This window comes from Apodemus sylvaticus, chromosome 14 (assembly GCF_947179515.1).
Source record: "Apodemus sylvaticus chromosome 14, mApoSyl1.1, whole genome shotgun sequence".
Taxonomy (NCBI): Eukaryota; Metazoa; Chordata; class Mammalia; order Rodentia; family Muridae; genus Apodemus; species Apodemus sylvaticus.
The window spans coordinates 44,271,014-44,286,810 of NC_067485.1; the positions used below are offsets into that span (position 1 = coordinate 44,271,014).

At 40.8% G+C, this 15,797-nt stretch overlaps 1 protein-coding gene across 1 annotated transcript; it reads right to left on the reverse strand.

Annotated features, from left to right (window-relative positions):
• Nucleotides 1-14,433: 14,433 nt before the first annotated feature.
• LOC127664565 (putative vomeronasal receptor-like protein 4) lies at nt 14,434-15,348 on the reverse strand. The gene has a single exon (XM_052156621.1). It carries the CDS (start codon nt 15,334-15,336, stop codon nt 14,434-14,436), a length of 903 nt encoding a protein of 300 aa, XP_052012581.1. The 5' UTR covers nt 15,337-15,348.
• Between the last annotated feature and the right edge of the window lie 449 nt (nt 15,349-15,797).

Consider the following 15,797-nt stretch of genomic DNA (forward strand, 5'->3'; position numbering starts at 1 on the left):
ACACAAACACAAATGAAACTGCTAAAAAACAATGATGTAGGAACTGAGGCTTGGGAAATCTACAAAGGAAAGCACAGGGAAAGCACCTCAGGACACTGCATCTACATAAAAGTCATATCCTATCCCAGCCTCAACTGAGCTCAGCCTGCATCAGTCGCAACCTTGCCATTCTAATGATACTTGTGCTAGAGAAAGGCAGGAATAAAACAGCTGAAAAGTCACCTGAAAACTCTTTCCCTGGATGTCATTTCACGCAGCAGTGCCAAACCTGCCTCTGTCTCCCTAGTGCTGGATTGAAGGCATATACCACCTTGCTGTGCTTATTTTTTTTTTCACATTTGTAGATCCTGACGGGCCTCACAACCACCTAAGGATACAATGATGATAGTGGTTTACAAGTTCAGTATAACATCCTAAGTCAGGATGGAGACTTTAAGGATGGATTCACAAAGAAAACTCTCCTCTTTGTGAATTAAATTAAACAGCACCACATGGGGACATTTAGGAGGCAAAGCAGAACCATTAAAGTCACTGGCAATAGAAAGAGAAGATCAAAAATAAAGTGGATGGATTAAAGTTACAATACATCTTATAAGGCATGTAAACTTTGATCATAGACAAAGAGATATTTTCCACAAAAAAATTGAAAAGCTTCTATTTAGTTCTAGTTACTGGAAGAAAAGAGGGAGCATCAGACAAAGATTCACTCCCAAACTCTCTCATGACAGCAGACCCAAAACACAGGGAGCGATGTACCTGTGCATACTGGGATCAGGTCTCCTTGAACTGGTCCCAGTTATTCTGAGCTTTAAGTGTCAGAAGAAGAGTGGGATAATCAGGCTCAGCATCTCTCCTCTACTCCTTATCTTAGTCAAAGAGAGGAAGTTTCATGAATTAAACTTCATGAAAATGAAATGTTTCATGATTACATGAGTGAAAGAAAGTGAGACATCTGCTCACCACAATGATGAGGGCCAGACAGGCTCTGGGTCTCCTGACCAGTGAGCCTTCCCAGGTCACATTTGTACCTTCAGGGTTTGCAGAGCACTTGTCACCATTGTCACCATAAGGTATCTTCAACATGTTAACACATCACCTTGTCAGGTAGAATGAAGCCCTCTGCGGAACCTCAGTCCCTAAAGGATGACTTTCTCTCTCCCTCCTCAATTACAATATTTGTTTGCCTCAAGAGTTACCTCTGGATTAATTACATTTTCATTAAAAACACATGAAGTGAAAACAACCAGTCTTCTATGTCTAGAGTTCCCATATTCCTGGTCCCCTCTACATTTATAAACTAAATTTATGAATCAGCATACAGGCCTGCTTCTAATACAGAAAGAGATCCATGCTCTTTCTCAAATCCTTCTTTCTATGAAGGACATAATAAGTTACAGCCAACACTCTACACCCTACTTTCTGAGCTCATTCCAATCACACATCTGAGCAAACAAGATGTCTTTGTTACATCTGGACACAATCTAGATCACAGTCAACTAGGAGTGATGCTTTTCTTTCTTCTTTGTTAAACAAATGGAACCTTCAAGCCATATGAACTTCAATTTTCCAGCTTAAATTCTATCTTTAATCACTGTTTCCGTGTAACCCAATAACACACCCAATACTCAATGCACAATACATACTTGGGCTGTAAATTAAGGAAAGACCTTTCCTTCCTCTATCCTTGATTTGAGTGGAAAATTGACCCCTGGGTTGATCAAGTTGGCCCATCATATTTTCAAGCGGTAATACAAATATAAAAATTAAAACCATAATTTTCCTAAAACAAATGGGCAGGATTAATCAATTTATCTTCTTTTAAACAGTTTCCTCATTTATTGTATATAAAATATTTTTGTCCCTTTTGAGATATTTGTATAATTTGGTTTCATCAGGACAATAACCCTCTATTCTATTACTCAACCTGGAATCAACCCTAGAGAAGGTTCTAGTGTTTGTAAGATATGTCTTACAAACATACTTTTTCACTGGTGTTGAAAATACTGCAGACTTTATTCTCTCCTGCTTGACTTTCCAAAGCATTTTCATCAAGGAGAGATTGCATAGAAAGACACAAGTTTTCTATTTTTTTTATTTTTTTTATTTTTTAACCAGCTGAGAAGAGCATTTGTTGGGACTTGGAGATACAGAATTCAGGGGATTCTGCTCTTCATTGTCAAAATATTTGACTGCAAAGTGTCTTTTAGGGTGATTCCCGTTAAGAACAGCCAAAAGCCAAAAAAAATGCTGGGGACCCACTTTTCTGTGTCTGCTTTTAGGATCAGGATCTTCTGGATTAAACTGTACTTTGTACAGTGCCACAATATACCATCAAGAGCCTCTGGTCTTTTCTCTTGACTGAAACCCTTCAGGAGGAGGCAAATTCTCTCTCCATACACCATTTGGCCTTGCACTCAATGACACTGTCTGTTTTCTTTCATTCTTTTACTTATTTGCTTGTTTATTAAATTATTTTATTTATCTGCATTCCATAAGTGGTTTCCATTCCCAGTCTCCCCTCCTCAAGTTCTTCACCCCATTTCCCCTTCCCCTCTGAGAGGGCGCTCCTACACCTACCACCCACTTCCACCTTACTCCTCTCCTCCTTAGCATCTCTCTTCCTTCAGCATCAAAATTCCACTTGATTAAGCCCATGACCTTTCCCACTGAGGCTATACAAGGCAGGCGTCTGCTGTACATGTGCTGTACGTGAAGTGGCCCATGTAAGCTCCTTGGTTTTTGGCTTAGTCTCTGGGACCTCTGAGAGGTCTGGGTTAGTTGACACTGCTGTTCTCCTTATGGGGTTGCGATACCCTTCAGTTACTTAAGTTCTTCTTCTAACTCTTGCATATTGGTCCTCAACCTCAGTCCAATGGTTGGCTGAAAGTATCTGCATTTTTTCCAAACAGTTGCTGGTAGAACCTCTCAGAAGACAGCCTTGCCAATCTCCTGTCTGCACATAAAATATGATCTCAATAATAGTGTCAGAATTTGGTGTGAGCACATGGGATAGATCCCAAGTTGGGCAGGTCACTGGGTGGCCTTTCTTTCAGTTTCTGTTCCATTTTTCTCCCTGCATTTCCTTCAGAAAAGTTAGGTTAAAATTTTTAAAGATGGGTGGGTGGTTCCCCTGCCTCAACTGGGGGCCATATCTATCTACTGGAGGTGGCCTTTTCAAGTTCCATCTCCCTATTGTTGGGAACTTTGGCTAATGACATCCCCATTGAGTCCTGGTAGCTTTTCACATCCCAGGTCTCTGGGACTTCCTAGAGATTCCCCCTGCCTCCTAACCCCCACTGCTGCATTTGTCGATTCATTCTTCTTGCCCTGTGGGTATCCCTCCTGTCTCTCCCCACACTCAATCCTGCCCCTCCTTCCCCCCCCCCATCCTCTCCCACCAAGTTTCCTCTCTCCCTCTGCCTCCCATAATTAGTTGGCTCCCCCTCTAAGTGGGTTTTAGATATCCACACTTGGACTTTCCTTCTAGTTACGTTTCCTATGGTCTGTGAATTGTATCATGCATATTCTAAACATTTTGGCTATTATCTATTTAGAAATATCAAATGAATTATGTCTGAATAATTATGTCTGAATAATATGACCTCTCATTGTGGTGGATTTTGTCTAATGCCTCTTGTATTATGTTAATCTGGTCCCCAAAACTGCATGAGAATCCACATATCAGCACATAAGAAACTGAGGGAACTCTGCCTCCAGTTGGTTTTGATTGGTAAATAAAGTTGCCAGGGGCTAATACCTGGGCAAAGAGACAGAGGTCGATTTTTTAGAAATCCAAGGGGAAGGAGAGAGAGAGAGACAGAGATGGACAGAGTCAGAGAAAGAGAGAGAGAGAGAGAGAGAGAGAGAGAGAGAGAGAGAGAGAGAGAGAGAGAGAGAGAGAGATGCCATGCCAGAGAAGGAACAGAAACACCAAGTTGTCATGTAGGTGCTGGAAAATATAGCCAAAGTGACTGGGCAGCAAAGATGAAATACAGATTTTGATAAGTAATAAGTCGGGAATATTGGAGAAGGGTATATCAGCCACATGGGGATTTGGAGATGGTCCAACTATTGAGCAGTTTAAGGAATATTAAAATATAAAGGCTCTGTGTGTGTGTGTGTGTGTGTGTGTGTGTGTGTGTGTCTTTCATTTGGAAACTCAACACTAAGGTGGGTATAAGGAGCACTGCAACTGCTGCCACTCAGAACAGTTTGAGCAGAGTAAATTGGGTTCAACTACATTTCATCACCTACTCTTTACTATAACACTCCAGTGCCTTTCCCTACCACACCTATCTCCTTTCAGACCATCACATGTTTTATTTAAGAACTCTGGATATTCCAGTAAGAGTGAGAAATTTCTTATCCACCATTTTCCCCAGAATTGCTGCTGCTCTCAAAACCAGCAAAGACTTTGCTATCCTAGCATCACACAGAGATGGCATTGTACCCAACACACTGAGAAGGAATGGCAGAGGGTAGTGCTTTCTTAAAGATTTCACAGTTACTTTTCTGTAGATTGGCATTTGAGAAGCCATCTATATTTATTGTTCCTTCAGTGACATGCTAGAGTACATCTGAGAGAATCTGACTAAAGAAATAATAATGATGATGATGATGATGATGATGATAAATGTTTTGAGTAGGTGAACTCTTCTCATTGGAATATTAATAGCTTTGTAGGGAACATGTGAGAGGTTTGCACTCTCTTGACTACTTGGTGTGCTATGCTAAGGAATTACCAGGTAGTGAACTCCTCACCAACACTGGACCTCCGCTCCTCTTGGTCACTATAATTGGCACAGCCCTCCAAAATATCCATCATGTTTGGAACGCACTTAGCCTCTGCAACACTTCTGGTCATATATTTTGCCTTTATAACTCACTTTAACCCTAAGGTATATCATGACCCTAAAACTCCACACAATGAAGTACACAATGCCTAGATTAGTCAGGTTTCAGCACTTATAGAATGAATGAATCCCTCTTAAGATTTATAGAAAGTGTATTATTTAGAATGGTTTACAAACTACACAGTCCACCTAATCCCACAATGCCTAGATGGGAGGGGAAAGTTCAAGAGTCCAGTAGTTTCTCAGTCCACAAGATTAAAATTCTCAGCTGGTTTTCAGTATATGATGAAATACCAAAGAAGTAGGGCTAAGGTCAAGAGGGAATGTACTTGCTTGCAAGGTTAGAGCAAGCATGTAAGGAACAAAAGCTGTCTTACATCAAGGATTCAAAAACTTTTGAGGAGGCACTGCATGAGGACTTGGGTGAATACCAGCTACCTCATCCCCAAAATAACTGTGCTCCAGAAAGCATTGCCAGCCCCTGACTTGTAGACATGCCAGGTGGCCACATGAGATCTGCTATAGGAACTGAGTCAACTTGGCTACTGAATGTCTGCTAAGAAGGTCCAGCTTTGTCAATTTGAGGTCACCTATCTGGGGTTTATATTCAAGAGGGGCTAGCCAATGCTTGATGTTGGATGCCCCGGAAGCATACCATCCATAGCATCCTTGTTCCCTCAGCCTGAAGACAAATACAGAATTTCTGGGATCTAGGTTTTATAGACTTTGGGTATCAATGTTCAGTGAAATATCCAAACAGTTAAGAAGCTCCATCCAGTGACCCAAAGTTAGCCAGCCTGCCTATGAATCATAGCCACTATTGCCTTGTTAGTCAAGGATGTTGACAAAACAACCATGAGCAGGAAATTGTTATCACACACATCTCTTGAAGGAATCCTCAAGAATCCACTCAGCCAGACTTGTATACTTTCAGGCTCTCCTTTTGAATCCCCCTCAAATAGGATATAGCTCATCATCTGCCCTAAACCCTGTCATCCTGCTACCTATCCATCCTAAGACATGCAACACGATTGTTCTATAGTTCTGGGGGCACATCCAGAACTTCCAGCCCCATTTGACTGACATACCTTGGCCAGATGAGAAACACATCTGCTTCATGCATAGGAACAGATTCATGCAGAATGGAGTCAGGTATGCAGGGGCAGTAGTAATGGACTTGGACTCTGTTATTTGTGCAACTGGTTTGTGGCTAGGAACTAAAGCCCAGGAAGCTGAACTAAAGGCTTTAAAACTGGAAAAATGAACCATAGCTAACATTTACACTGACAGCAGATGGTATTATTGACTGGTGATGAAAAAAAAACATCAAAAATAAGGGGAAAATATTTGCTTTATTGGAGACATTATGGCTTCCTCTCAAAGTGTCCATAATTCATTGCCCTAGGCATCAGAAACAGCCTGAGGGAACAGGCTAGCTGATAAGGCTGAAAGAGAGGCCATCCAAGCTTCACTGGTAGCTTTTATCCTGGTAGCTTTGCTGCTCTCTGTACTCCCAGCCATCCCTATATATACTGCTAAAGGCAAACAACAGCAGGTAAAATACCAAGGAGTTTAGAGAACAGATGGATGGTTGCTGACCTCTGAAGGCTGCATCATCCTACCTAAAGAGTTTACTAAGTAACCCATTCATCAGATTCACCAAGCTTCATACATGGGTCACTGAAAACTGTAGGAATTGCTGTGAGGGGGCAAGGTACAAAGTATTTGACTTAGGACACTTAGTTGATCAGGTAATCTCAGACTGAGCCATCTGCCAGGCTGTGAACCCCTCAGGCCCCAACCAATTGAAGAGCCACTCCAGGGACCAGAATCAGGGGTCAACAGCCAGGGGCTAATTGGGAAATATACTATACAGAAATAAAACAAAGAACATATGGATATAATTATTTGCTCATTTTTATAGATACCTTTCAGGATGGGTAGATGGGTACCCTACAAAGAAGAATACTGCCAATATAGTGGAAAAGAAGCTTCTGGAAGAAACCATACCCTGATATGGTTTGCCTACCCTGCTTGGGTCTGCACTCATCTCTCAGATAATGCAATCTCTAGCACAGGTTCTGAGGACCAATTGGAAATTACACTGTGCATATGGACCCCAGCCTCAGCCCTACCTAATACTCCAAGATAAAAATTATAAGGTTCTACAAATGGTGGTAGATGTATATTTACAGGAGATAGAAAGGTCCATCTATAGGATTCTCTATTCTCAGTGACAGAAGCAGTCTTACCAAAGAGGACTAGACTTGCTGTTGCTCCAGCAGGGAGGACTCTATGTAGCCTTAGGTGAAGAATGTTGTTGACTACTCAGAGTTTGTTAAAGAATTCATGGCCTTAGTCAGAAAGAGACTACAAAACAAATCCTGCTAATGTTAGCTTTGACTTGTGGTTCCTGAACAATCAATGCTTTAGTTGGGTTTGTTAAGGAATGGATTTATTAAACATCTCAAGGGTTCAAGATGGCCCAAAACTGAAGGAGGAAAATGAGAAGACTAGGCTGACTTCATGACAGGCTTCAAATTGGCAGTTTAAGAAACTAGGCCTAAGAACTGGGCAAGTCCAGGCAAGCTCAAGCTATGTTCCAGCCTCCATGCCCCAGTAATGGCTACAGAATGCCTAGAGACAGGACAAGATAAAGCTCATATACTCTGGATGTGCTTTAAATCAAACCTTCCAAGCTCACTTGGTTGTCTTTCTATCTTGGTAATGGGAAACCCCAGCATGTTGGACTTTTTCAGAATGAAACACTTTTTGCATCTATATACTATTTGAATCTGGGGTTATTATTCTTTGGTGAATCTGGAAACTTACAGTGTAATGTTTGATCTGAGAGCTAATATTAGTAATTATAGTTTAATTAAAGAATCCATGTTTCCTAATGATTAACTATAAAAAGAAATCAGGACTACTTATCAAATTGCAGCCATTGACATTGGCTTGCAAATTCATTATTTGAACATAAATTTCATAATTAATTTAATTTTTAGAAAAAGACATTGGCAAATTCCTTTTCAACAAAAGTAAGCTTTGTTTTAAGGCAATAAGGGGATAGAGAACATGATTCAAAGAACTGTCTTCATTGAACATCTTTTCTTTTTTTTCATTTTTTTATTCGATATATTTTTTATTTACATTTCAAATGATTTCCCCTTTTCTAGACCCCCACTCCCCAAAAGTCCCATCAGCCCCCTTCCCTCCCCCTTTTTCCCACCCAACGTTTCCCACTTCCCTGTTCTGGTTTTGCCCTATACTGCTTCACTGAGTCTTTCCAGAACAAGGGGCCATTCCTCCATTCTTCTTGTACCTCATTTGATGTGTGGATTATGTTTTGGGTATTCCAGATTTCTAGGTTAATATCCACTTATTAGTGAGTGCATACCATGATTCATCTTTTGAGTCTGGCTTACCACTTTTCTAGAGCATAACGAAAGAAGGTATAAATGGAAACAACTAACTGGTTAAGTTCATATATCAGCTGCAACAATCTCAGATTTACCAACTACACAGGGAAACCCACACAGGTTAACTCCACCCAGACCTCCTAAGAGACCAATTAGCAACTCTGAGTCCTAGGGCTCCATCCTCAAGACTGAACATGTGCTCATCTTCATAAGTCAACATCTCCTTTTTCTTAAAATGGAAACACCTAAGTATAAATTTAATTCATGTGTTAACCATCACCCAATGTAGTGGTTTGAATGAAAATGGTTCCCACAAGCTCATATATTTGATTGTACTTTTCCACGATGGTGGACTGTTGAAGGATTAGGTGGTATGGCCTTGTAGGAAAAGGTATGTCACTAGAAGTGAGCTTTAAGGTTTCAAAAACCCACACCAGGCCAAGCCTCTGTATTTCTGTCTGCCCTGCTTTGCTGATCATGACACGGTTCTCAGCTACTCCTCCAGTTCCATCACTTCCTATATAAGTTCCCTTACTCGTGGTATCTCTTCCCAACAGTAGAACAGGATGTAAGGCACCTCGTCACTGCTTCCTGCATAAATCTCTAAGGCAGGCCTTGGATTCTTTGCCATTTTAACCTAAAAGAGAACATAACAAGGGAATGACGAATCAAGTGGTCCTCATACAAAATAAGTACATAAACAAATACCTAATTGCTTAATGTTTCATTTGTACTAGAATCCAGGTGCCCAGAAAAGACACACATGTCCACCCACATATGCCCCAGGAGAGCACTATGTTCCTCAATGTCTATGAGACAAAAGAGGGATTTAGAGATGTAAGAAAATCATCCTTGTGTTGCAAACCAGCAAAATCATTGCTTAGATTTCAGATCCATTTCCATTCACCTCGAAAGTATGGGAAACAAACTTAGATTATACCATTTCTAAAGAAAATTATCTTTGGACAAAATGAAGAGTAAATTACACTTTGGGGAATCATGCAATTTATTTATTTTTTATTTTGTAATTATCCTTGCAAATGTCAATGGACAACTTATACTCACTGTGCTTGAATAAACAGGTTCTGGCTGTGCTGTGAGGACATCCATCACAGCACTGCACAGACCAAGCAGGTTCGTGTTGCCTTGTAACTGTGGACTGAGGCTGCCTTTGACTTTGACAAGGGAAATGTGAGGCAAGTGCATTCAAGATAGGAAAAAGGATGGTCCCAGTCATCTGTCACTGTGCAAAAGGAAGAAGGCAGGGCCAGGGCGAAAACAGGTTACCACTTCCCAACTGTCCTCTAGGACCTGGTTTAGCAAGTATTTTCAGCAGTTTGTGGTGCACTGTACCAGAGATGCTCATCATGTGGGCCAGACAGGGACAGGACACAAGGGCCTGGTTGCTTTTCAGTCTGAGTACACATAAATCATTAAGGCATGACAGGTGTACTGGCTGGTTTTGTGTGTCAACTTGACACAAGCTGGAGTTATCACAGAGAAAGGAGTTTCCCTTGAGGAAAGGTTACCATGAAATCCAGTTGTAAGGCATTTTCTCAATTAGTGATCAAGGATGGGAGGGCCCATTGTTGGTGGTACCATCTCTGGGTTGGTAGTTTTGGGTTCTATAAGAAAGCATGCTGCACAAGCCAGGGGAAGCAAGCCAGTGAGTAACATCCCTCCATGTCCTCTGCATCAGCTCCTGCTTCCTGACATGCTTGAGTTCCAGTCCTGACTTCCTTTGGTGATGAACAGTAATGTGAAAGTGTAAGCTGAATAAACCCTTTTGTCCCCAACTTGCTTCTTGGTCATGATGTTTATGCAGAAATAGAAATCCTGACTAGGACAACTGGCAATACTTTTGCAACTTGTGGACCTTAGTTTAGACAACAGACAATTCTTTTCCTCACATTCTTTTGTAATTTACTTGTTCATACACAAACAAGAAGCCTCCAGGAGAAACAAGATAAGAATTAGTTCAAGGAACTCAGTTTGACTCTGCCATCAGGATAGAGACATTGATCTTGAGATAGCTGGATTTAGACAATCATCTCCTTACAGTGAGAAAGCCAAATAACTTGAGTGATAAGAGACATGCAGAAATTGATAGAGTTGGGTTTGTGTCCTGAATGGCTGATTGTAAAGAAAGGCTTGTGCATGCTGAACTTTATACTTTCTCCCCAGCCTCCCTCCTTCCCTTTCTCTCTCTCTCTCTCTCTCTCTCTCTCTCTCTCTCTCTCTCTCTCTCTCTCTCTCTCTCTCTCTCTCTCTGTGTGTGTGTGTGTATGCACGTGCGCGCGTGTAGACCAGATGTTTGAAGATCACTGATTCTCCTAAGTTGTTTGGCTACAGATTTTCAGAGCCCTACCTCCCTCTGCATCAACACTACTGGAAGTAAAAGAGTGATACCATACCCCAAATTTTTATGGAAGTTTAGATTCTCATGCTTCTGTTTCAAGTATTTTACCAATTGATGCATCTTCTTGATATATTAAGTTTTATACATTTAAAGTCCATGGTACTTCTCAAGCATTCAGCGTATATGTAACCCACTCCAACATTTCTATACTAAACCTTGATTTCATTAGAGCCACACAGACTAAATTTATTGTCACATTCTGGAGGTGAGAAGCATGTAAAAGCTTATTAAAATATGAAAATAGAAGCCCTGATTACACATGCATATGTAGACATTAGACTTGTAGTTCTTTCAGTCCCAATGCAGCCCTGTTAAGGACAGAATCTCACAAGTACACTGAGGATTAAATACTTCACTAAGAGATTGTTAACACTGGGGCTTCCCTCTCTAACTATGTGTCATTTACAATGGTTGGCACTGAAAATCTGGTGTTAGCTAAGCCACTTTGCCCATAATACCAGGCTCTATATTCCATAATGCTGTACAGGCTGCCTTGCTAAGTGGAAGGATATTGGTGGTGCTGAGAACTCACAGCCTGGGGTTGTCAATTCTCCAGTGTCTTGTCTTGCTTATCCATAGTTTGGGCAGGGTCCTGGCAGCAGGCAAGCCATGGGGCACTTCATTGTCAGCAGTTACCATGATTAGATGGTATCATTTGTATCCCATAGTCTTCTTAGAGGAGACCTTAGGGATGCCTCTAAGATTCTAGCAGTTTTTACTACCCTGGGAAGCTTTTGTAACTGCACATTTTAAATGTCATATTTAGCAGATCTCTGAGGAGTTGGAAAGCCATTATTTAATAAATTAATTTCTACCTGATTTTATTAACATTATCAAAGAAAAGACTTGTTTTGAGTTTTAACAGGAATAACATTTATTTAGGAATGCAAGCACTCAGTAAATATCCTCTTCTACCACCCTTTTTGCTCTACATTTGTTTCTACTTTCTCTTATCTTTTTTCTCTTTCTTACATACTACCATTCAACTTATCTTTTCCTTGACTACTGACAGACACTTAGGTTGAATCCATGTGACTAGTGAATGCTTCTGTGACTAAACATAGAAGTGCAAGTATCTCTAATATTCTGATTTCATCTCCTTTGTATGGCTATCCTACTGGAATTACTGGATCTTAAAGAAGACTAAACTTACCTTAAATGTAGTCAGTGACTCTTAGAAACAGTACGTATCTACAAAACCACACCCAAATATTTACAGTAAGTCAGAAGCCCTTCTAGTCTCCTCTCCAACTACCTCCTCAACAGAGCACGGGAATCCCCTCTCCTGAATGACCTACCCTGGCTCTTCCCCACCTCTTACCAGTTACACATACTATTCTGTCAATAGGAGCACTTACAGTGTCATTCCTGTACCCCTCAGATCTTCAACAAAGTTATCAAAATACATTTTAGCTAGGTCTAGTGACATATACTTCAAATCACAGCAGTTGGAAAGTAAGGGGCAAGAAGATCAGGAGCTTAAGGCCAACCTCTGCCTTAAATATTTATGCCTTAAATGTTAGATGTTAAATGTTAGAGAGCAATATGGGTCACATGATATTATATCTCAAAAACAAAAAGGAAAAAAGAAACCTTCAGTAGCCAAAATGTTTATTTTTATTTTAGTTATGTGTGTGCTTCTCTACATATGAGTACAGTTACCCAAAATGACCAGAGGTATCTGTTCCCACTGGACCTGGAGTTATAAGCTACTAAGAAACATTGACATACTGGGAATTAAACATGGGTCCTTTTCAAGAGCAGTATGAGCTATTTACAGCTCACCTATCTCTTCAGATTCTTTATAATCTTTTGAAAATAATGTTAGAGAGGTAAAAAGAATCAGTTATTAGACTTCTGTTTACCTATTTTTCTCAAGCATAATTCTTAGGTTTTTTTAATTCTTGCAAATGATGGAGAGAAAATTTAATTGATAATGTTACTACATTATATTATCGTTACATTTTATTAAATGAAAATGCCCTTCATTCCATGATGTTGGACTCTTTAAGGCAGTCTGTGTTCTAGTTGAGCCAGGCTTAACTTCCAGAGACCTAGTAGATTAGTCTACAGGGGATGGACCCCATTAGCTACACTCCCAGACACTAGGCTCCTGACACCAGGAGCCCTCCACTCCATAATTCTGTGGCCATCAGTCATGTAGGGCAATGTCCCAAGCCCCTGGTATTCTGGTTGTACTCCACCCCCACAGTAACCTGGCAAGAGTCAGGTAGCATAGCCCCACTATAGGAGGGGCTGTTTATCCCCCCCCTCTCTCTCTCTCTTACTATCCCACTATCTTGTTCTGTCTCTTATCACCTGCTCCCCCTCTCTTCCCATTGCTTTGCCCCTCTCTTCCATGTGACCGTGGCCAGCTTCTACTTATCTACCTTTTCTCTCTCACTCTACTCTTCTACAATAAAGCGCTAAAGCCAATGGATTGCTTCCCAGCATTTCCAGCCGCCAGACTGGATCAAAGACTCACCTGAGCAGGAACCACCCCAGCGCCGCCTTCCTCCACCCCCTTACTCCTTCAGCCCCAGGGCTGACCGAGTTGCCCCCAGTGCCCCATTCTCAGCTCTTCTGTGGTATCCAACTGCTTCTTGAAATGCCTGAGAGCTAGACCCTGTCATTCCTGGACTCTGTGAGGCCTGGGGGCCCCAAGACTGAACTTTCCTCACCCTGGGAGCCAGTCTGGCATCCTCACATGGCCCAGGTGCATGTCCCGTGGAGGCCCATGGCATCAGGAACAGTCTCCCGAGTCTGCCGTGCCAGAGCCTGTGAGTTTTAGCCAGATGCATTTTTCCCCACCCCATTTTTCCCTGACGCCATGTACCCTACAAGCCATGACAGTGCCTTACACTATATCAATACATTTTTTATCTCACTCATTACTTTATAAATATCATACCAAAATCTTTAAAGTTCTTAAAAATTTAAAATTGTAGGGGAGAGCATGTAGATGTCATGGCACACATGTAGACTTCAGAAGACAGCTTAAAGGATTCGGTCTTCTTGTACCACGTGAGTCCTTGGAATCAAGCTCAGGTCATCATGCTTAGTGCTGTCGTCCTGATGAGCTACTTCATCGATCCTAAATGCCATAAAATTCTGTTGTAAATGTGGATACTTGGCGATATATTTTGTTTTGTATTTTTCTCTTGGTTTTGGTTCTGAAAATTGATTCGGGCCTTGTCCGTAGAGAAAGACACACTTATACTGAGGTATACCCTCAGCCCTTAAATATTTTCAAGTAGCTAACAAATGCCCATCTTGTTTGGTGTTTAGGTAATGTGGTTGGAATGATGCATACTATTTTTTAATTGTATCTCATCAGTGAATGTGTGTATCTGAAGGATTACCTTGTAGAAATGATCTGAATCAAAGGGACTCACTTTAGTAATTATACAGATGCTGACACATCTCTTTGCTGGTCTTCACTGCCTGAAGCTCAGTGGAGGAGTCTGGCATGGGAAGAATTCCATGTATTCAGTATGGACACTGAATGTTGAGGATGAAGTGACAGAGAATGAGAAGATCTCTGGGTCTCTCTAGCTTCCCGGGATCTTTGTGTCAGATGGAGGCTGTTTGCCACCAACTGTACAGTGTGAACCTATCTTTACCTGCTTAAGCTTTTCTTACTTGACTAAAAAGTATACATACAAGGCCTAGAAAATACTAATAGCAATTTCAACCTTCCTTTTTCAGAAGAGATCAAAGTAACATGGCTTTTCAAACATTAATGAACATGGCAACATTCAGCCAGGTGTCCATCCCTGTGAATCAGCATAAACGGGCTAAGAACTGCATAACCAATGGTCAGAAACTCTTGAAAATGGATTGCTAAGGAGTCATTCTTCAAAGAGGAAGATAAATATAAGGAAACAACACAATCTGTCCAATAAAAGAAAACAAAACAGAGCATCAGAAGGAGGACACTCTGGGCAGCTCTCAGCTCAGGGGGAGTTCTGTAGAGAAGCTTGGAGTTCTGCAGGTAGAGGACATGTTGGTGGTGCTTGTGGAGAAGAAATACCATGTAGACACTGGCCCCTCCCATGGCACCCTGAAACACTGCATCCCTCAGGACCATGAGGATGAGAAAAATGTTGTTTTTCTGACTTTCTTTTTTTAAATAACAATACTTGCTATTCTTGATCAGTTGTAAGGTGTCTGTAGCTGTGTCTCTGATGGAAAGAAGGAGGTTCATGCTGATCAATGAATTTAGAATCCAAAAGAAGAACAAAGAGAGAAGCACGTGCCATGCAGACTTTAGTCTGAGCCTCCCCCACCAGGAGACTCTGGGGCTCATAATAACAGCCTGAACCACTGTGAGGAGACTACTGGTACAGATGGACAGGCCCCGGGCCATCCTTTCTAGGTAAACAATAATGTAGCAGCCTACATCACCTAGGAAGTGTCTCAACCTTAAAGCTGCAATTGTCGTTGGCATTACCTTAGAAGAAAGCACCATAATATTTGTCAAAGCCAAGTGGATGAGAATAAGGTGTATAGACTTCTTTCCAGAGAACATAAAAGTGCATATATAACTCACAAAAATGGAAACATTTGCCGCAGTTCCAAGTCCAGTTAGAAGAAGGAATATGATTATTTCACTAATATTCAAAACTATTTTGAACTTCATGGGCAGAAAAGTGGAGATATTGCAAGTAGAGTTTGAGAAAAGTACCTGATTTGATATGTCTCTGCAAAGTACATTTTGTGTCATCACTTGTTTCTAGTATATAAAAGACAGCCCTGACATTTGCAATGGAATAGATTTTCTTTTCTTTCTAAAGAATTCTACTTTTTTTCCTTGACTTTATGGACCATCTTGTACCTTATCTGTGGTATCTGTGCAAGAATATATAAAAAAGATTTTAAATTACAAAGCAGATTTATTCCCCTGATTTCCATATTAGCAAAACTAAAGTGTATGTACAAATGTTGATATATTCCATGTATTTTGCATCTCAACATATATCAGAATAAACTCAAAAGTTTGCCAAACTGAATATCTTCTTACATTTAAATTTATATCTTCTTATATTAAATAAATATCTTCTTATATTTAAATTTACCATTCCTATCAGTCAGTTTCTCAAG